A 23598-nucleotide genomic window follows, 5' to 3' on the forward strand; every position below is an offset into this window, starting at 1 on the left:
ACTTTCTACACACAACTGGAAAATAAGATACACAGGCAATGGGGTAAAGAAATCTATCTTGCCCTACAAGAAAGTAAGGGGGAAGGGGATAAGAGAGGGGGGTGAGGTGGGGTGATAGAAGGGAGGGCAAACTGGGGGAATGGGTAATCAGAATGCATGCCCTCTTGGGGTGGGGGAGGGCAGACATGGGGAGAAAATTTGGAACTCAAAATCTTGTGGAAATGAATGATGAAAACTAAAAATAAATAATTTTTAAAAAAGAAAGAAAAGCAGCCAGGTGTATGGTATATCTTCTATCAGGGTAGTTGAGGCTAGTGAGATCTTTTGAAATTGGAGTTCAGAACTACAGTGGGCTAAAGCCAACTGGGCATCCAAACAAAGTGCAGCACCAATTAGAGCCCTGTAAAAGGATCCCCAGTCAAGTTGCCTAAGTAGGATAGAACAAGCCCAATTAGAAATGGGGCAAGTGCAAGCTTTCATGGCTTAAGAGTGGAATTGGGACTGAGAGAGGTTGCTGTACTTCTCCGCCCCTTCCAAAAAAAGGACTCTTCTCCACTTCTCTATCTCAAAATGCTTTGACATAAAATCTTCTCTCCCTTTAACTTACTCCTAACTCTGAAGAGGAGGAGGCCCTTTTCTCTAAGACCAACCTCTCTTAAACCCTTCATCTCCTCTCCCTACCATTTATACTGGCAGACAACCCCCACAACCATCCTCCCTTCTAATTTTCTGTTTCTCCCTCTCTATTAATTCATTCTCTACTACTTACAAATATGAACAAGTCTCCATTCTTAAAAATTCAAGGCTTGAACCTATCATTTCTTCAAGTTTTATCCTAAATCACTCCCTCCTTTTCACAGCCAAAATGATAGAAAAAGATGTCTATACTCACTGCTTCTATTTTCTTTCACTTCTTACTCCTTTGTGTAATTTGGCTTCCAATTTCACTTAACTGAAACTACTCTCTCTAAAGTTTTTGTTGTTCGGTTGTTTTTCAGTTGTGTCTGACTCTTCATGATCCTATTTGGGGTTTTCTTGTCAAAGATACTGGAGTGGTTTGCCATTTCCTTCTCCAGCTCATTTGACAGATGAAGAAACTGAGGCAAACAGAGTTAAGTGACTTGCCCAGAGTCAAGTGACTTGCCCAGGGTCACAGAGCTAGCGTCTGAGGCCAGATGTGAACTCAGAAAGATGACTCTTCCAGACTCCAGGTCCTAATCTTATCCAGTGTACCTACCTAGCTGTCCTCTCTCTAAAGTTACCAACTGACAAATCCAATGGCCTTTTCACAATCCCTCTCACTATCTTGGAAGCAACTGACACTGCTGATCATCCTTTCCTCTAGGGATACTCTCTTTTCTCTGGATTTTTGTAACCCAGTTCTCTTTTCTTTCTCTTTCTTCATGCTCCAGTCTCTTCTGCTGAATCATTATCCATGTCACATATCCTCAACACATGTGTGAAATGACTCTAAGGTTCTGTCCTACACCCATTTCTCCCTCTACTCTCTAATTCTCCCCTTTCCCCCTTGTTCAGCCTATGCAGATGACTCAGATTTATATATCTAGCAGTAGTCTCTCAAATGAGTTCCAGTCTGACATCACTAATTGCCTATGAGAGGTTTCCCATAATCACCTCAAACTCAATACACCCCAAATTCTATTCTCCTCCTCCTCTGAACTTCCCTTTCTCCATTCCGGTCACTAACTTTCAGTCATCCAGGTTCCCAAGTAGGGAGTCATGTGTAAGTTCTAACTCTCCTTCACCCTCCATATTTAATCATTTGCCAAGTCTTACTTGGGACACTGGGGATTTAAATGGCTTGCCCAGAATCATATAACCAGGGTGTGTCAGAAGATCATAGATTTAGAGCTGGAAGGAAACTTGGAGGCTACTGAGTCCAAATCCCTTATTTTATAGGTAATGAAACTGAGGCACTAAGATATTAAATGATTTGCCCATGGCTGTGTAACTAGTAAGATTCTGAGACAGGAATTTGAGCTCAGGTCTTAAGCACCTAGATGGTACAGTGAAAAGTATAATGGGGAAAGTCAGGAGGACCTGAATAAAAATCTGGTCTCAAATTTAGTTCAGAAACTTACCAGGTGTGTGACTTCAGGAAAGTCACTTAACCTCAGTTTCCTCAATTGTTAAATGGAAATAATAACAGCACCTTATCCATATTTGTTGTGAGGATCAAATCAGATAATATTTGTAAAGCTTTGAGTATAATGCCTGGCATATAGTTAACACTATATAAATGACAGCTGCTATTATTAGGTCTTCCTGACTCTAAGGTAGACTCTCTAGCCACTATCCCTTATCTTCCCCACTTGTCTCCAAAACAGAATTTTTTTTTTATAGCTGTGACATAGTATGTTACTTATTTGTTGTATTTTTGTAACACTCATTCCAAACATCCTTTTATTCATTTCAGGAAATGTATGCCTTGTGAGCACTCACCATTTATTCTCCCACATATTCCTCATGGTAATTTAGTCAAGTAGATAATCTAACTATGTGACCTTTTCATGCTTTTAAAAAATATAGAAGAGATGCTTGATAAATAAAAAGCATGCCTCAGAGTCAGTTAGACCTGGGTTCAAATTCAGTCTTTGAAACATACTGGCTATGTGAGCTCAGTCAAGTCACTTACCTTCTCAGTGCTCCAGGCAACTCTTTCAGAATATAAATTGTAGAAGAGTGGCTAATGTACATTGGTAGAGGGAGTTTCTGCACTGAGTTCTCTATATCAATAAAATAACAAGTCTGGGCCCCCCCCCCAAAAAAAACCAAATTTCAAATAAACAAATATTGGAAGTTTCCTGGATGTTTAAAAGTCCATGGAGATTATGTTCACTTCACTAAATGAAAGGCTACCATAGAAATGTTTTTTAAAGAAGAATTTATTGAACAAAAGCTGGTCTTGATTTCCATGGTGCAGGAAAAGTTCATTTCAATGGTACTCAAGTAACCAACATTTTTCCCACAGTGAAAGTCAAAGAGAGAATTCTACTTAAAAACCAGCTGGTCTGAAGCTTTTAAATGCAATGAAAGCTTCTGGACATTCTATTCTCACATCACCTACACTTAAGCTGTCCTAATCTTCAACTGGGAATCAAATAATTTCTGCTAAAGAATTAGCTGATAAGATTTAAAGAGTAATCCCTCCCAGAAATATGTGCATTTTAAAAGGATCTATGGAAGATGGAAAAGTCAAAAACCCAGGCTGGCTGACTTTGCTTCTCTGAGAGACAACCTTACATTCTTCACACCCAATAAAAGGTTACCTGTGAACCCTATCATCTCTCATTTGACACAGGATCCCTAACTTAGAACCACATTGAGGAGAATATTTACAGTATTTACTGGCATATTCATTCTTTTTAACTTAGGAGTTTCCTTCGTGCCTTTTAAAATTCCAATGTACAAATATAAAAGTGTGTATGGAAATAAATCCTACCCCCTTTATACAAATCTCATCCCCTGTCTCCCACTGAACCTCATTCTCATCTTCTGCAACCCTACTCCACACCCCCATTTCACACTCCAGATATACCTTCCTTTTCCACTATGTTCTCTGGAGTGCCTGATACATTGTTAATAAACTTGTTTTTATCTTAAACTTTTTCCTTTATTATTCCCACTGTTTTCTACCTCTCACTAAGAGTCGCAAGTCTATTGACAGTGTATCCCTGGCCACCCATTGTAGAGCTGTTTGTTGTAAACTTACTCCTCTAATATCTACTTTCAGATTCTCCCTCTATCATCATCATTCAGGAACTTCTCCTTTTCGGTTCATTCAGGCCACAATTTATCATCCAATCATGATTCTGGTAGCTGTTATTTAATAACTCCTATGACATTCTCCGTCCTTCCTCAATGAATTCAGTGCCCGAATTATAGTTTATCTCTCCACTCGAACTCATGCCCTCATTCTAGGGACTTCAACACTCATTGATAGTCCCTCAAATACCTTAACTTGCCAGTTCATTCTCATGAATTCCACTGTAACTCATCTACACAGAGATCATCATAGCAATATTCATAAGTGTTCTAATTCCATGCTCATGAACTCTGAAATTCCTTTATCTGTTCAGCCTTTTATCAATCTATCTTTCTCTCTGGTTTACAACCCCTTATCTTGTTTTTCATCCTCACTATGACCTCTAATCTCTCCATTCAAAGTACTTTCCATGCCATCTCTCCATTTACTAGTTAAACCCTTCTTTTCCCTATCTTCAACCACTGGAGAATTCATGTAACCTTATAGTATTGGCTACACTAAGGTAGACTTTCATAATGCCAAAATAGTCTTCTAGTTGGCCTCCCAACCTCAGGTCTCTTCCCACTTCAATCCATCCTCCACTCAGCTGCCAAACTAATTTCCCTAAAGCACAGGTCTGACACTGTCACTTCTTCCCCCCTGAAACTTCTACCCAGGAAAAGGGGCTGGGGGTGGGGGAAGAACCACCAGCAGCAGCTTTCTATTACCCCTCCAGGATCAAATATAAAACCCATCTGACATTTAAAGCCCTTAACAACCTGGCCCCTTTCTATCTCTCTTGAGTACTTTTACTTCACTCCCTTTCCCTTCCTTGTTCTCTACACCCCAGTGACATTGCCTTCTTGCAATTCCTTGAACACAACAATCTACTTTCTGACACTGTCCCTTCTCATTGGCTGTCCTCCATATCTGCAACACTCTCAATTCTCATTTTAGCTTCTTCAATTCCCTGGTTTCCTTCAAGATTTAGCTCAAGTCCCACCCTTTGCAGGGAGGTCTTTCCTGGTCCCCTCTACCATCTGCTGCTGCTGTCCTTCGCTGAGATTACCTTCCACTTATACTATATATATCTTGTATGTATAAATTTTTACATGTTGTTTGCTCCATTAGAATTGAGCTGCTTAAAGGTGGGACCTGTTCTTGACTTTCTTTGTATTCTCATAGTTTAGCAAAGAACTCATAGTTTACCTAGAACATGGTAAGCACTTAATAAATACTTGGTGACTGACTGCTGGGTAAACTAGCATCTATGATTTTTGTTTTGCCTTTTTTTGGGGGGAGGGCAGTTGGGGTTAAGTGACTTGCCCAAGGTCACATGGCTAGTAAGTGTTAAGTGTCTGAGGCCGGATTTGAACTCAGGTCCTCCTGAATCCAGGGCCGGTACTCTATTCACTATGCCACCTAGCCGCCCCTGCAACTATTACTTTTAAGCTATTGTAAAAAGAAGCCAAGTGAAAAATATGGGGAACTGTTAGAAACAGTATAAATATGTAGTTAGAACAATGCCAAACAAACCTTTGTCAAATAAAAGAAAGATTATGCTTTAAGATTTACATTTTTGACATGTCAATGAATTATAGTAATTTTTTTTAAAGAATCATGAAAATTAATTAATGAATAAATACTTAAATGTCAACTATGTACCAAGGTACTATAACAGGACCTGAGGATACAAAAGGTAAAAATTGAAACCATCCCTGTCCTGAAGGAGCTTATATTATTTTAGAGGAGACAATGTGTACTAATCCTTCCTGTCCCTCCATTTCTTGATATATAAAATGAGGGGACCAGATTGCATGGCTTTTGAGCTTCTTTCTAGGGATAGATATCAGCTAGTTTTCAAACATGGAAACACAAATTATGAAAGATAACTTGAAAAAATGCTCCACTTCACAAATAATCAAAGAGACTCAAACTGAGGTATCTTAGAAATACCAACTCATACCCATCAAATTACCAAAACCAGCTAAAAACAATGAAACACAATGCTGGCAGGATGGTGAAGGAATATGTACATTCATTCATGCTAGTAGACTTAAAATATGTTAAATCTTTTTGGGGAACCCATGGTTATATAGATTAAAATTATAAAAACTATCTTAGAGCTAATAATTCGACTATTAAAATTATATGTGGTAACAAAAAGTAAAAAAGGCCTTTCCTACTTCATAGATTTTTGTAGCAACATTGCATGTAACTGCAAAAGACAATAACAAAACTTAAAACGAAAACTATTAAGTAACGTGGTATATTAATAAAAATGGAATACTATAATGTAACTAAAAGTGACAAGTGTGAAGCATATAGATAACTCTGGAAAGACTTTTATAATACAGAACAAAAAAAAAGCAGAACTAGAAAAATGAAGGACACACCAACTATTACTATATAAGAAGAAAATAAATGTTGTGAAATTATAAAGAACAAGCTTGACTCCAAAGATGTGAGAAGACATGTTCTTCCTCTCCTTTGCAGAGATGGGGAAGCAGAACACTGCAAATCATGTTAAATATTTTATAATCAGTTTTGTTAAACTGTTTTCTCATTTTAAAAAAGTTGTTGTATAAGGATGACTCAGAAAGGCCAGTGAGAAAGGATACACAGAGAGATCTAGGTGATATGAAAACAAAATAAATCAACAAAAATATATTTTTAAAAATGGAAAAAAATTCCATGGTCACATTATATCAGCTTGAGAATATTCTTCTCTTAAAGAAAACTGTAAAAAAAAAAAACAACCCTGATAATGTAAATGTCAAATAAATTCTACACAGAGAGTTAACATACCTATTTAATAGAATAAGCTAAACAGGATCTCCCATTTGGAAAACTGTTAGCAAGTAATTTATTACACTGTAGTTTTAAAATATATCAATCAGAATGTTCAGTGATTCAGATATCCTAACCAACAACTGACTGACTGCCACCTATGATGCCAGGCAAGTCAGCCTAAATGAAGCATAAAGGCATAAAAGCACTTTGAAGGAAAGATAGGAGGTAGCCAAATGACTCAAACCAACACCTTCAGAGAGAGAGAGAGAGAGAGAGAGAGAGAGAGAGAGAGAGAGAGAGAGTGTTTAAGTTTTAAAGCTAGTGCTCACCATGCAAAGATTACAACTATTTTTATGTCTTGAAAGAATTGATAAAGTAATAATTTTTAAAGAGAAATACATTAAGAGGAAGTATGAGGAAGACTAAGATATTAAGTACACCAAATATCATACTGTATACCTGGTGCCCCCACTTACTAGCTAGATAACCTTGCATGCTAGTATCCCTATCTATAAAGCAAAGGAATTGGACTTGACCTTTAAGTTTACTTCTAGTTCTTAAAGCCCACAATTCTAACTCACATAAAAATTATTTAGTAAGGACCTCACTCAAGCTGTTTTGAAAATGTGATGACATATCTTACTAACGTTTAAATTGTTTTTAAATTAAATGACAGCAAAAGAAAATGACAACTTAAGCAAGTATAATTCAAAACAAAAGTTGCTCCATATGGAAAAGGACAATCAGGAACTAAGGTACAAATTCAACATGTTAACCCATATAATAAATACTGGCATGGGAAAACTCCAGTGTTTATACTTTGTGTCTATATTTGATTTTCACATTTAATTTTACGCACTCATCTAATTCCTGCCCACATGCCATTAGTAGATGCTATGTAACAAGCTGTATTATACACTGTGTCATTCTATAATTGCCCCCTGTTGATTCACTCATTGAAATAATTGGACAATGTATCTTATCCAATTAGTTCATTTGTTATGATTAGTTCATCCAATTCTTCACAGAAAAGGAAATAAAAGTGTAATTTTTATAACAATTTTTACTTGGAGGCATAATGCACTATTTTGGAGTCACTAAATATAAAATGCTTTAGAGACAGTCATTTCAGCAAAAAACAAACAAACAAACATTGGGGTGGCTAGGTGGTGCAGTGAATAGAGCACCGGCCCTGGAGCCAGGAGGAACTGAGTTCAAATCCAGCCTGACACAACACAAAAACTGCCGTGTGACCTTGGGCAAGTCACTTAACCCCAATTGCCCTGCCTTCCCCCTCCAAAAAGAAAAAACATTAAGCAGGTAAAATTATATTTTTAGTGTTTACTAGTTGTAATAGTGCTTATCCTAGGAATTAAAAAAAAATTTTTCCCCCTTTAGCCAAATTTTAAAATGCACTTAAAAAAACTTTAATGAGTATCATGGATGTAATAGTTGAGTGATGTGGACTGTTCATGGCTATCCTATTTAAGATTTTTAAAACATTTCTAAACCAGTTTTAAGTCACTGTGCTTTTTCCACATAATCATGAGGTAACCAGCTCTATGTGACATTCATCTTTATATATTTGCAAGAAATGCACGCACAAACAGGGCATCATTAGTTATGGTCATATTATATCAACACCTGGGAGAATAACTGAGTTTCTCCCCATAAATTCCTTCCAAATGTTTAAAAAAATGAACAAACCAAAAATTTAGTTTTCAAACATGAAACAGATTTTGGGTTTGTTTTTTTTTAAAGTATAAATATAGGCTTTAAAAAACTCTATTCTCAAAATCAATTCCTATTTATGTTCCTGTGCTTATTCTAAAAAGGTAAGTCATAATATGTACTATTTTATCCTTAACTGTTTTATCTTCTGCCTTAAAGATATTAGAAGTTAATTTCAGTACAAGATATGAACTTCTATTCCTATACTAATTTTTAAAAATAGCCATGGATAATGAAGGAGACAGCTTAAGTAAATAAGACTAATTTAATAAGGAGGCCAAAAAAGGCCTTAGAGACTTCCAGTCCCATAACCTTATTTTCAGGAGAGGAAACTGAGGCCCAGAAGATTTGGAGTGTCCAATATCACATAAATGTTACCAAACTAAACCGTTTAAAACCCATATCTCCAGACTTTAAATCCAGTGCTCTTTTTGTAACGACTAACTAGGAGGAGCAAATCAATTAAGAGTGAAGACAAGTATTTATTAAGTGCAAGTTATTGTGCTGGGGATATAAATATAATGAAACAATCCATACCCTCAAGGAGATTAAAGTTACATAATATAAATTAAGTGTCCCAATATACCATCACAATCTAATTTAGTTACATGCCCACAAAGAAACCACTGTAAGTTGTCTTCACATTTAGCTAACACTTCAGAATTCTTACTCTCCTAAATTAATAATTCTATTGCATTCATACTTCTCTCTTATTATTTATACTTTACATTTTAACAAACTGCACTCTGAGAACATTGGTTTAAATATATTTATGGACTGAAGTAGACATTTCATTTTAAATTACTTCTGGTGACTGAAAAAATATCTTTTCTTCCTGAAAGGTAATTTCTTAATAAGCTAACTGGCAGTTGGGCTAACCACAAGCAAACAATGCAGTTGGTTTGTTTTTTTAGTTTCCCTCCCCAAGGTTTTCCTTTTTTTTTTTTTTTTTTTTTTTTTTTTTTTGGGGGGAATTTGGGTTTCTGTAATTCCCTAAGGATCAAAGGTCGGGGGGGGGGGGTGTCTGTGTGTGTGTGAGAGAGAGAGAAAGAGAGAAGTGTCTGAGGCCAGATCCGAACTCAGGTCCTCTTGACTTCCGGGCTGGTGCTCTATTTACCGCGCCACCTAGCAGCCCCCTTACAGGGTTTTTTTTTTTTTTTTGGAGGGCAATTAGGGTTAAAAAGTGACTTGCCCAAGGTCACATGACTAGTTTTTGTGTTAAGTGTCTGAGGTCACATTTGAACTCAGGTACTCCTGACTCCAGGGCCAGTGCTCTATTCACTGCGCTACCTAGCGGCCCCAGTTTTTTCCTCTTTTTAATGCTACTTCCTGATGCCTCAAATTCCCTCCTTTAAGGCTGCCTGAATTTCCACTAAAGGACTTCACTTTGTGAGCTGATTCTACCTAGCAAAAAAAAATGTTTCATTCCTTTTCTAGAGTACACTCCCAATCATTTACCTATCTTACAAATCATTCTGACCTAGTCTGATAATCCAATATATACTAATGTGATAATAAGTCCTAGCCAGTTTTTATGTATTATTCCCACCCCCACCTCCACCCCCTTCCTTAGGCCATCTGTGAATTTTAACTGAGGTTTTCTAGATAGAATGTCTTAATGAAGAGGTAGCCTAATGTAACTGAAAGTTTGTCTACTCTTGGACTAAGATTCTTTGCCCCCCCCCCCCCGTTCCTTCACCATCAAGCTATATATAACTTCTGGCAAATCACTTAATTTCTTTTTATTTCCATTTCTGAATTTGTTAAATAGGTATAAAAAGACTGAGCTAGAAAATGCCTTCTTCACAGACTATATATATATATATATATATTCCAAAGCCTTTATTTTAAAGAGGAAGAAAATAAGGCCCAGGGAAGCTGAGTAAACTTGTCTAAATAAGAGGCAGAGCCAGGATTTACACTCAGGTCTTGTAACTCCAACTTTCAAATTATACTATAATACCAGTGAGGTAAGATAACTGACTTCAGAATTTCTGAGAGGATAAAAATGAAATCAGTAAAAAGCTATACAAATATTAAGCATTTATTATTAGTAATTCCTAAGAGCAGCTCAAATAATTAGTATTTCAGACACTATGGCAGGCTACATATATAATTTTGGGATATATTGACCTTTGGTTGCCCCTGAATTCATATTTTATAGGGAACCAGCTACTTTACCCATGAATCAGATGGCTCTTGGAAGTTTTAAACTACTAAATCTTAAAAGTTCAACTGTTGTGCAAGTCTGTACTTCAGACTGCTACTGGAGAAACTTTCAGAATTCATTCCTTTAAAATTTATGTGACATCTTCCTTAAGTCACAAGTGATAAACCTATTTCCTGAAATGAGCAGAAAAATAGAAACAGTAATTTGAACTGCATGTATTTACCATTACATGACACTAATTTAAATGAATCAAATGGCAGTTGTCAATATATTTAAATACTTTCAAAATACTCATGGAATCAAATTAACTTATGACTGCAAATCCAAAATGACTTATTACAGCATTAGTTACTAAAATTGTAGCTATAGTGAAATATTTCGGTGAAACTATTAGCTAAAATGGAACTGCTCAATTATGTAAGGATTTCATTTATTCAGACCATCATTTTTTTCCTTTAAAAATGTTATCATTGTAATGATCAACCATGATTCTAGAGGACAGATGATGAAAAATGCTACTGAGAAAGGTAATGGAATCAATATGCAGAATGAGATATGCATGGCTTCACTACACATATTTATGATAAAAGAGGTTTTTTTTTGTTTTTTTCTTTCTCAATTGGGGTGGTCATGAGAGGTCAGAAAGGGAGAGAAAATAAATTACCTGTTTATTCTAAAAATAAAATAAAATAAATTAAATAGGCCCTTATTTCTCATAAACAGATAGTCAAGCACTGTTTTTTTTCTACTCCAATAGCTTATTACTAATACAAATACCAAATCTACTTTTTCTACTGTGATTCATCACTTTGTCATTAGGCCTTTACCTCAAGGAATTTCTTTATCCCCTATTCCTTATTTTTTTCTATACTTTAAATATGGAAAAAGAAACCTTAACAAAATTCTGCTATAATTATTCTCAACTCTTTTTTTTTCCTACTCTGTTACATACCTAATCTTCTTCAATATCAACATGAACTAACATTGATCAGTGCCATAAAAATTATTCTTATGAGGTAGTTATTCTACTTTTATCACCAAGCCTTTCCACCAAACTCCACTATTTCTTGTTCAAAATTCTGAATCATCTTTTCTTAATTCTAATTTTTAAATCATCTCTCATTTCATTTTTTTTTTGCCACTCACTTCTTGAGTCTCTCATTTAGCAGGTTCTAAAAGTTCCTAACAAAATAATTTCTACTGTCACTGTTCTAATTACTCCCCATTTGAAGATTCTTTACTAATCTCCTTTTACATTATACAATGACTTGCCAGCCTTCAAACCAGTACACCACTATTGCTTATAACATATGAACAAACTGAATTTAAATACTAAAAAAGCTTGAAACATTTTAAACCATTCAATAATATTTTAATGTATCAAAGACTTTAAAAACTGATTTTCCTCAACTACCCTTGGAAAATCAAACTTTTATCCACAAAAGTAAAATATACATGAAGAGAAAATTTAATCTTCAAAATTCATTACTTGACTACAGATAAAATAACAAAATCAATTTTTATTATAGATCAATAACAGCAGATATAATGTTAATATTTTTCTCTTTAGAACAACTCAGTTTTATTGCTCCATTTAAAATATTGAGGATTTATTCACAATATTTATTAGTTTACATGAAATGAGTTTTAAAATTTATATTTTGATCACCTACTGACCAAATATGCATTTCCAAAAAAAGTGAATTCTGTTTATGATTCAAAAAGAGGGCAAATATCTATTTCAATTTAGAACATTAGTATGATGTAGTATAGGCAAGGCACTCTGAAAACTTTAAAGCACTATATAATGAGTTCCTATAATTATTAGAAATGCTCCTCCAAGATCCCAAATGATTAAATAGCCTGGCAAAAACCATCCTAAAATGAGGATAATAAATTATTTGCAAGTAGCTACTTCCAAAGGTTGTGAGAATAAAATGAGACAAAGTAGGTAAAGCACTTTGTAAACCTTAAAGCCTATGTAAACTACTATTTCCTGAAATCAATTGTTCAAATTACTCTTCCTTTGTTTAAATACAGATACATAAAAAAAGAACTTCAAGGCAGTCTACTAAGAAGGGCCAAAATTTGTAAAATTTGAAGACTTTTTGATCTATTTTCTCAAAGCAACCTTAAGATTAAGCTGGGTAATATACATCAGGAATGGTTTCCCATTCTTCTACACTGAAAAAACAATCTGAAGGTTAGTGTGAGTGTGAAGAGCTACAGAATATGGATATAGAAATTTTACCTCCTTTAGAATACATTTTATTGTCTTGTTTCTAAACTATAATGTAACCAATGAAATACATATACTGTTTTGAAGAAATCCTAAAAAGAATTTTAATGCATGCTTTCTATAGTGAGTAAAGCCCTAGTCAACATTAAGGCTTTCTTTTGCTTGTGTTTTTTGCAATAAACTATAACATTTCAAAAGCAAAGTTTCTTCTATTTGCTAAATATACATTAGTTAAAATAACAGAATATTAGAAATTTCAAGATTTTGGGAGGTCATTTGTTACAATCCTCAGCCTTCAAATAATATAACATGGCTTCTATTTTTGTTTTTTGTATATATCTGGTGACTAAGAACAGTGGTATTATTAAAAGTAGGGATAAATAAATATAGTATAGAATGCTAAGCACAAATTAAAGGCTAATTCAATTTAAGACATGTTTTTCAAATTATTAAACCAGTTCCACTTTTAACAAAATTAACTGATTTAAACTGAAATTTTAACCTACTTACCCAATTTTTGTCTTCTCTTTTAACTTGGTTGAGGAACAAGTTTTTGTTTTCTTGCTTTCCTTGTCTTTTGGCTTACATTTCATTCTTCTACCTTTTTTTTCTTCCTTTCCTTCAGCTGAAACACTGGGAAAGTTTTCAGGGCTCATTACTCGAGGAATGTTTCGTTCCCCTCGTTCCTTTGCTTTCGCTATTGCCTCTGATATAATACGATTAGCTTTTTCTTGCTTGCTTTCTGATTCCACCTTTCTTTTCTGCTTCTTCTCAGACATGGCTCTCACCTGGGTATTCTGTAACTTAGCATATGTCCCAGAACCATCAGTTTTCTTAGAGGAAGGAGGCTAAAAAAAAAAAAAATATATGTATATATATTTTACAGAAGATAATAAAGTACATCTAAAGTCATTCCCTTAAACATTTGGAACTAGAAAATTCTGCTTACCTGGTAAAGTTGAATTACATAAGCAAATATATAAGCGAAGTAAACAAATCTAAGAATATAAAGACAATTTGTTTGACCAAAAAGTACAGTAGGTTCAAAACAAACAGAACTGTGACTTTTAAATTAGTATCGACTGCATACCAAAAACAAAACAAAACAAAAAAAAAACCCCCAACCACTAGATGGAACAGATTCATTGAAATTTTCATAGCATTCTTGGCCACCTTGGTAATTAACTATGTCAAATCTTAATCTGGTAAATATTTTTGTGCATTTGGAATAAAACTCTTTCCCCTCCTTTTTGAATGTGCAGACTACAAAACTAATACAAATAATGTAAATTATCTAAATTTAGAATTGTTAGCTATAACATTTATTAGAGAATTTTTTAAAAACCAATCTCTTTTTTTTAAAGCAAGTATAATCTGGGATCATTTGCATATATGTATAATCTCATCAAATGTCAGTTAGCAAATATATTATAGTACCTTACATAAAATTGAGAAACTTTTAGTTCTGAGTTTACCTGCTCATTTTTTACCTATTCAAATAAACTGTAGAGAAAATTAAATTCTAATAATTCTACATTAAAAGTACTAATGTTTTTGAAATGTCAAAGAAGGTAAAAATACAAGACAAATTTTTAAAAAGGAATGGAAAGAATTTCTTCTTCAAACACACATGCACACAAACAAATACAGAACAGATCACAGTTTTGCTATTTTCTCACCGGTAAACATGCCTCTGACTACAGCAAAGGGAAAAACCACCAGGAATTTCCAAACACATTTTCAGGCAAAATCCAGTATATTTCACTGGATACATTTTCTATACGTGCCTCATCAAAGGCTTCACAGCAGTGCTGCAGCACTGGGAAAGGAGGCAGGGTTTAGGCTCACTCACTAAATGCCACCTTAAGGCCTACAGGCTATAACAAATAACCAAGACTCGAGAAAACAGCAACAAGCTCAAGATGGCGATGCAGTACGACTCCCGCAGCAGCAGCCAGTAATAAGGAAGGTTATTCAATCCCATTAGCCTTTTAGCCCAAAGAACCCCTCCTCCTCCCACTCATTCAGGCTTTCACTTACCCTTCCTCTTGGCCTCTTCACTGAAGACATTTTTGGCGTCAGACAAAGGCTTGCCCTCTGCTTTTTCACCACCCCAGGCAGTGCTCAAGAGAAAAGCATTGAAAGAAGATTCCTAAATGGCCTATTTAGCAAGCTGCAACCAAGATATGAACAACCCTCCACAAATACACATTGTGATTTATCAACATATTTCTTCCTTGACAAGTATATATCCACTGTTTAGCCTACTCAGGTATGACAAAGACTGTCAACCTCTCCTAAAGAGCTGAGTTTCCACAAAAGCTGTAAGCAGATAGCCAGATTCCAACAAAGCACAGAAAGAAATGAATGCACAAAGCATCAAAATGCATCAGCATGAATATTAGAGATGTCGTTAAAAATACTGACTCCTTCTGCAGAAGTAGGCCAGCAGATGGTGCTACCAGTTATTATTCCATTAGACTCTGCAATTTAACCCCCAATGGACTGCTCTTCCCTACATGTGGCAGGGTTGTTAACTCTTACCCTGCCACTTCACTCCTGTATTTTTTTTAATTTAGAAGAAAACATTGACAATTAAAAAACTACAAAACTTAAAACTATGATATGACCTAACATGCTATATATGCACATGTATATACATATATATATAAACATATAAAGGGCCACATATAGAGATCTATAAAATTTTTAGCAAAGATATTAAAATATTTATGATATCAAAAATATTTTAGGATGATCAATGGGTTAAGGGATTGGTCCAGGAAATGGTCAAATAAGAAGCTGGAGTTCTCTGAAAAAAACAGAGAGAAAAGGTTTTATAGGTTTTTTAAAAAATGTATTATACTTTAAATTTTTAAAAAACCATTAGTGCAGTTATCTACATCTAAGCTCAAAAATATGATTTGATATTTCAGCTTAACACTCCATTAAAAAAAGAACCAAATACAAAGGCCTTCTAATTAGGTTTTAATTTTTAATAAAATAATACTTATTATTTAAAATTCCTTAATTTGAAGGTTATCAATAAATACATCTTGTTATTAAAAATCACAACAAATTCATATTCTTCTTGTAACTTTATACTATATACCAAATAAAATTTAGTGTGAAGCTTTTCAGGTACAGTCTTAAATTAATTTTCTTAAAACGTGTTTATCATGGCAATAAATTATAAATGTTGAATGTAAAACCGGCAAATTTAATTTTCAAAAATGTATTAAAGCACCTACTATATACCATGTGCACTGTGCTAGGTGCTGGATCCTGAAAATTTTCTTTCATTATTTTAGGAAATGTTTTCATATAAAACATATCAATAAATTAAATTTCATTAATTTAGTTCCAATTCAAAAGATCAACCCCTCTGTTGCTCTTGGCTGGTTATCTGACTTTACTACCTTGGTTTTCCAAATTGTAAAACAGAAAAAAAAAAAATACTACTGCTTTGCATGAGATATGTGAAGAATAATTGCTGTGAAGGGTTTGTAGAATCACCCAGCTAATCTAAGAGGAATCCCATTGTTAATACAAAAACTTCCTATCAGAAAATAAACACTGAATTGATATAGCCTAACTAAATTTGGACTACTTACAGAAATCATTGATAAAAGTAGCATTGGCATGGTCCAGAAAAGCCCTCATTTGCATAATAGGATCAGCTGGAATATATCCAATTTGCTTTTTGGCAAAAAAAAAAAAAGTTGCTGGGCATGATATTTCATGTCTAACTAGTGATTGTATTCACAGATACTAGTTCTAGATTGATTGAGTTTGGTCGCTAATAAAAACTATTTTTTACCCTCTTCACAATCTCTTCTCATCATGACTTTCCTCCTGGTCTCACAGAAAAGAAACCTCACCATCTCCAACTATCTCCAAATCAATGGGAGAAATGTTTTGGTTCTCTACTCATAATCCCCAGTCCCAAGCTAATTTTCAGAATATCATACCTTTAGTCACCAATTACTTCCTTCATTTGATCTTCAACCTATTAATCTTTACTATTCAGTATATTCCTCCTTAGACCCACTCTTTCTCAAAACTTTGCTTTTTTCTGTTTAAGGTACCAATATTGTTACAGTCAGTCAGATTTGTAAACTTAGAATCATCCCACACTTCCTTCTCACTCATTGCTCCCTTTTACTTCATCAGATGTCAAACCTTGTCATTTCTAATGCCACAGCATCCCTTGTAACATTTCCTTCTCTCAGAAACAGATATAGACACCATCCTAGGACAGTCCCTCATCACTAACCATAGCCATAGCCTCCTAATATGAATCCCAGCTTCTAGTCTCTTCCCTCTCTAAACATCTTCTCCACACAACTTTTGTAATAAGAATCTTTAAGCACAGTCTAAGCATGTCACCTACATGATCAAAAACCTTCAGTCAGTCAGCGAATGAGCATTTAGTAAGTGGCTACTATTTGCCAGGCACTGTGCTAAGTGCCAGGAATACAAAAAAAGACAAACTACAAAAGCCACCCCTTTCTTTAACATGAAAAATAACCATATGTACAAGATATATACATAATAAATGGAAAGTAATGTGAGAGAAAATTCCCCACCCCCACCCCATCTTTGCAGGATGGAGGTAAGAGGAAGCATGGAAAGAATAGGAAAAGCCTCTTGCAGAAAGTGAGATTTTCAGTGAATCCTGAAGGAAGTCAGAGAAATCAGAAAACAGAAGTGATAAGAGTATTTGAGATATTAAGGACAGCCAGTAAAAAAGCAGTCAGAAGACACAGCATCAAGTGGGCCAGCATCACTGTAGCACAGACTGAGAAGGAGAATAAAGAATAAAAAGAATGGAACAGTAGAAAAAGAACAGGTTGTGAAGGGCTTTACATGACAAACAGTATTCTATATTTGATTCTGAATGTAATAGGGAACCACTGGAGTTTACTGAGTAGAGAGGAGACAATCAGTTCTGTACCTCAGGAAAATCATTTTGGCATCTGAATGGAAGTCAGATTGGAATGGGGAGAGACGTGAAGTAGGAAGGCCAACTAGGAGGCTCTTCAATAGTAAAGGCAGGAAGTAATGAAGCTCTGTACCAGACTGGCAATTGTGTTAGTGGAGAGAAGGGGACATATATAAAATATGCTATGAAGGTAGAAACAACAATGATTTACAAAAGTCTTGATCTGTGGGGTGAGGATAAGTGAGGAGCTGAGGATGATACCAAAATTATGAGACTAGCTGACTGGGAAGATAGTAGTGCCTTTGATAGTAATACAAAAGTTGGGAAGAAGGGATTTTGGTTTGGGAGAAAATTGAAGCTCTTCAGCATGGCATTTAAAACTTTTCACAACCGAGTTCCAATCTACTTTTTTGGATTCACTGAATCTCACCTGTCTTCCCCCTTTTCCCACAGATCTTGTTACAGTAAAACAGGACTACTTCAAACAGCTTGACTTACTGCTACCTGGGCTTGGCACTACATTTTTTTTTTGTTTCTCTGCCTTTATATTAGCTGTCTCCCATGCACTCCCTCCTTACCTCCAATTCTTAGAATAATTAGCTTCTTTCAAGTCTCAAATGAAGAAACAGCTACCTGAATAGGAGGCAGACCACCCAACTCCCCCCCCCCCCATCTACTGTCTACAAGGCACTGAAGTTTGCACCAAACTCAATAATGACCAAGAAGTTCAATAAAAAACTACAATATGTGACTTCCTCTACCCCAGAATTGCATAAAAAGTCAACTGTCCATGGGCAATAGGAAAGGGAGGAGCTCCTGTCACCAAAGTTACTACCATTACAGGGCAGACTCCCAGTGCAATCAGAAGCTGGACAAGTGTAGCTTGTAAGGCTATGTCTAGAGGCAGAAAGAATGGAGGGAGCCCTTAAGAAAGCCTAGGGAGGGGGTGGCTAGGTGGCACAGTGAATAGAGCACCAGTCCTGGAGTCAAGAGGACATGAGTTCAAATCTGACCTCAAACACTTGACACACTTACTAGCCATGTGACCGTGGCAAGTCACTTAACCGCAATTGCCCTGCCCTCCCTGCTCCCAAAAGCAATATATATATATATGAAAAAGAAAGCCTAGGGAGTGGCAGCTGGCAGTGACCAACATGCTGCCCCAGCACTCAGACTATGATTGCTCAAATATAGAAGTTCCATGTATTCTAACACTGTCCTGAGAGCCCACAGAGAACCCTGAAGATCTAGAGCTTGGAACCTTAAAGATCCAGGTGATCCTAACAAAAGATCCAGGTGATCCTAACTCCAGGAGATGGAGATTAGTGCAGGAACCCAGGGGATCCAGGGCAAGAACAAGAAGAGTCGATGGACACACCTAAAAATGAAATAGGAACAGAGCATGAAGAAACCCAGGGAACCCAGAGCAAGAACAAGTAGGGCCAATCAAGCCACCTAAAAAGGAAGTAGGGAATGGAGTGTGGACTTGACACAAAACTATGATTTAGGAATTAAGAGCTGAAAAGACAAATTTAAAAGACCAAAACAACCAGTATTAAAAATCTTAGCAAATCTAGGGATCTTCCCAAAGGAGATGGTAACTCTATAATAATTTCAAGCCATTGAGCAAGATGCAAGATCAAAGGAGTTTTTTGGGCACCAGAGGAAAAGAAATAAGATAATCTGAGCACTGATTTAACTGCATTCCCATAATTTTTCTGGAAATGTCCCCCAAACTACCAGACTTGATTCCAGTCCAACCATTACTGCCATCATTGAGAGGAAGAAATCACTGTGGTGAAGAGACCTACCTTCCTACTATGGACCTGCTGCTGTCAACAGGCAGCTAAGCACCAGAGCCCTGGCAGGGGCAGCAGCTTCCAGGACAACTCTCAGAGAACTCACAGAAGCAACTCCTGTGGAGAAAAGGTCAGCAATCCCTACCAACTTTCAACTATCTGCCACTTACAAGGCAGTCGAGCTGACAAAGCAGGGCACTCCAAGGGAGAGATGGGAGGCAGCATGTGCCCAACAATTCAAACTATCACCACCTCCTTGACCATAATTGTCCCTTAGGCCCTTATGGAGACCCTGGACTTTAAGCCCCAAAACCTTGGGAATATTAATGTTCTCAGCTCAATACCTTCAGATATCAAGCACTGGAAACAAGCCCTATAGAAATATAGCCTGGCAACCACTCCTGAAAGTGATACAGTCACATCTACTGAAAAGTCAGAAAAGAAAGTCCTTGTTCTCAAAGTCCTTGGCACTGTCAAATTGTTAAATATCAGAAACTGATATGATTTTATCAGTGGAAATTACATTAAAGAAGAGGTATTACCATTTGCTTTGCTACTACACCCTTAGGACCACGGGATCTTTTCATCTGACATGCAGCTGGAACCTTCCCTATGTGCTGTCAGCCCCACCGAAATGTGAACTCCTTGAGAGAAGAAACTATCTGACTTTTCTATTTCTATCCCCAGCACTTAGCACAGTGTATAGTAAGAACTTCACAAATGTTATACTCATGCTTTATTCATTAGAGATTCAAAGGGGGGGTGGGAGGATTTTCTTCCAGAAGGACCACACAAATACATAAAAGAAATTAAGCATGAGATTTTTTTTTAAAGGGGGTAAAATCTCTTGAGGAAAGGAAGGAAAAGAGAATAACTCCTTTGGAAGGAATAGCAGGAAAGCTTACCCAAGAAATGGCATCCCTGAAAATTAGAATAGACCAAACAGAAATCAGTGACTCCATGAAACAGCAAGAAATATTAGAACAAATTCAGACTGGGAGGCGAGGGGGGACATAAGAAAAGATATGACATCTAAAATAAAAAGCAACTGACCTGTAAAAAAAAAAATTGAAAAACAAGTGAAGAATCATTAGACTCCCTGAAAATTATAATTACAAAAACACACTCTGAATACTGTATTTCAAGAATTCATAATGAAAATCACCCTGATCTATCAGAACCAGAGGACAAGGCAAATAGCAAAAATCCACTGATCAACTCCTGAAAGAAATCCCAAAAGAAAAAGTCCCAGGAGAGTCACTGTCAAAATGCAGGACTGCCACATCAAAGAAAACATACTGAAAGCATAAAATAAACCGTTCAAGTACCAAAGAACTACAGTACAGATCATAGAAAACCTTTTTCAATAAACAAAAGATCTTAGAATGCAACAATCCCAAAGGCAAAATATAAAAGCTAACAAATAAGAATCACCCCCAGCAAAACTGAGTACCCTCTTACAATGTGAAAAAATTATTTGCAGCAAAGATATGGATATTTAATGAAAGGAAAGGGGTGGGGGGGCGATCATTTATTAAGCACCTACTGTATGCCAAGCACAGGGCTAAGTGCTTTACAAAAATTAGCTCATTTGATTTTCACAACAAAGCTGCAGGTTATCCCCTTAGGAATATAATTATCCCCATTTGATAGTGGTGGAAACTGTGACAGAAAGCAGTTAAATGACTGACCTAGGGTCACAGAGCTAGTAAGTGTCTGAGGCCACATTTGAATGCAGGTCTTTTTAATTCTAGGCCCAGTACTCTATATTCCCTAGGCCATCAAGCACCTAATGGGATAAAGGATAAACAGTATTTCTAATGAAAAGACCAGAGCTGAGTAAAACTCTGAAATATAAATAAATATGAGTCCAGAGAAACCCAGAAAGGTAAATTTTTGAAGCAACTGGAAGGAATCATATGACGGTATTGCGCTAACATTCTAATAGAAAGAGAAGAAGCACATATTCTTTCAGAATTTTAATACCTTCATAGGATACTGAAGGAGTTAAATAAAAAAAAGGTTCTGGGGGTAGAATGGTTCAATTCTGAGGGTTTGAAGCAGAGAAAGAAAAAGGAGGGTGAAAGGAAGAATACAATAGTAGTGTGCATAAAAGAGGAACTGGGGGTAGAACTCATCATTTCTCAAAGAGGAATATACAAACATGGAGAAATGGTCTGGAAGAGCAGACATCAGCTGACCCTCATTGGTGAAACAAAGTAGGGTTGAACTACATATACAAAATCAACATGGAAAACATCAGAGATAAGGAGGGGAATTAAGAGACAAGATAATACTAAGGAGGAAAGTCACAAATAAACTTCCTGATCCTGAAGTGGGGCTTACTAGGGAATTGCAGGACAAATTATGATATGGCAATGTTATAACAGAATATTTTTGTGTTGTAAGAAATAACAAAAGATGACTTTTGAGAATACTAGATGGCATTAAAAGGAAAAGTGAGACATGAGCAGAACCAGAAGAATAATTTATTTAAGGACAACAACGCTGGAAAGAAAAACAATTCTAAAAAGTTTAAGAACTCAGATCCAATGACCAAGTACGTCTCCTGAGGATCTATGATGAAGTTTGTTACCCATGTCCTGCCAGAGAAGTGATAAACTGAAGGTGTAGAAAGCAACATACTATGCTTATCTTGTTATTTGATTTTTTCTTTTGTTTTTTAATTGTGAGAGGAGGCTGAAGGAGTAAAGATAGAGATCCTACAAAAAAAGGGGAACATTGTAACAGAAGGAAGTTCATTGAGAAAGAAGCAGGGACAAGCAAGACAATTTTGAAAATAATCTGTAGAATCATATAAACTTTTTAAAAAAATGCAAACAAGATATCAATAGCAAAACCAACAGAAATCATGATTATCTCAATAGATGCAGGAAAGACTTTTGACAAAATACGGCACCCATGCTTATTAAAAAAAAAAAAAAACGACAAACTAGGGAGCATAGAAATAAATGGAGTTTTCTTTAAAATAAGTAGTATGCAGTATCAGCAATACTGTGTGATGATCAACTATGAATGACTTAGCTCTTCACAGCAATACAATGATCCAAGACAATTCCAAAGGACTCATGATAGAAAATGTTATCCATATTCAGAGGAAAAAACTGCTGAATGCAGATTGAAACATTCTATTTTCACTTTTTTTCATGGTTCTTTTGGCCTGCTTCTTCTTTCACAACATAACTAATATGGAAATGTTTCATATGACTGTAAATACATAACCTATCAAATTGTTTACTGTCTTAGGGAAGGGAAAGTGAGGAAGGGAAGCAGAAAATTTGGAGCTCAAACTTTAAAAAAATGAATGTTAATTATTTTTACATGCTAATTGGAAAAAATAAAATACGATTAAAATGCAAGCAGTATGAAATGGTGATTCATAGTTTCATTGAAGAATTCTCTTTTGTGTTCTGCTGTATGTATGAAAACATTCTTTTTTGGTGTTTTAAGTTGAAAATAAGCGGCACAGTGGATAGAGTGCTGGGCTTGGAGTCAGGAACTCATTTTCCTGAGTTCAAATCTGGCTTCAGATACTTCATAGCTGTGTGACCCTGGGCAAGTCACTTAACCTTGTTTGCTTCAGTTCCTAATCTGTAAAACAAGCTAAAAAAGGAAATGACAAACCACTCTAGTATATGAAAAATTGCCAAATGGGATCACGAAGAGTCAGACATGACTGAAACGACCAAATAACTACAAGTATCTCCTTTACTCACTGGGTCCCTTCTTCCTCAAGTTGTCATTATATGCTTATCTATTTACAGACTGTATTCCTCAATGGAATGCAAGTTCCTTGAAGGCAGGGGGCTATTTTTCATTTACCTCTGTATCCTCAGAACCCAAAACAGTGCCTTTTTGCAAATAATAGTTGGATAATTAATGTTTGTTACATTGGATATACTCATATATTACATTCCCATAGTGAAAGGGGGAAAATTAATTTATTTTCTATGAAGGAAAATAAATTGATGTTGATGTTTTAGTGAAACTCTAATAGTTATTTTCAATTTTAAAAAATGTTTATAGCTTCAATAAGGTATCACAAAAAATAAGTGTCAATCTTAAGTAGGAATAAATCTGTATGGTATGATTTAGAAGAACCAATAAGGCTCTTGTAACCCTAAAATATCTTAC

The 23598-nt window shown here is 35.7% G+C and overlaps 1 protein-coding gene across 17 annotated transcripts in view; it reads right to left on the bottom strand.

The window, feature by feature from the left end:
- CHD9 (chromodomain helicase DNA binding protein 9) overlaps nt 1-23598 on the bottom strand; it is a 254078-nt gene that overhangs the window by 124641 nt on the left and 105839 nt on the right. For 13 of the 17 annotated variants that reach the window (XM_069082490.1, XM_069082491.1, XM_069082494.1 and 10 more), the window contains one exon: nt 13210-13547. In XM_069082490.1, the coding sequence (XP_068938591.1) occupies nt 13210-13547 (338 nt within the window). Of the gene's footprint in view, nt 1-13209; nt 13548-14378; nt 14700-14739; nt 15219-23598 lie in introns of those variants that run through there. The other 4 variants (XM_069082504.1, XM_069082502.1, XM_069082501.1 and 1 more) reach the window with 3 other exon arrangements.

The sequence above is a fragment of the Petaurus breviceps genome, unplaced genomic scaffold (assembly GCF_028583685.1).
Source record: "Petaurus breviceps papuanus isolate PSGF00001 unplaced genomic scaffold, PetGlider_PUasm1.0 171, whole genome shotgun sequence".
Classification (NCBI taxonomy): Eukaryota; Metazoa; Chordata; class Mammalia; order Diprotodontia; family Petauridae; genus Petaurus; species Petaurus breviceps.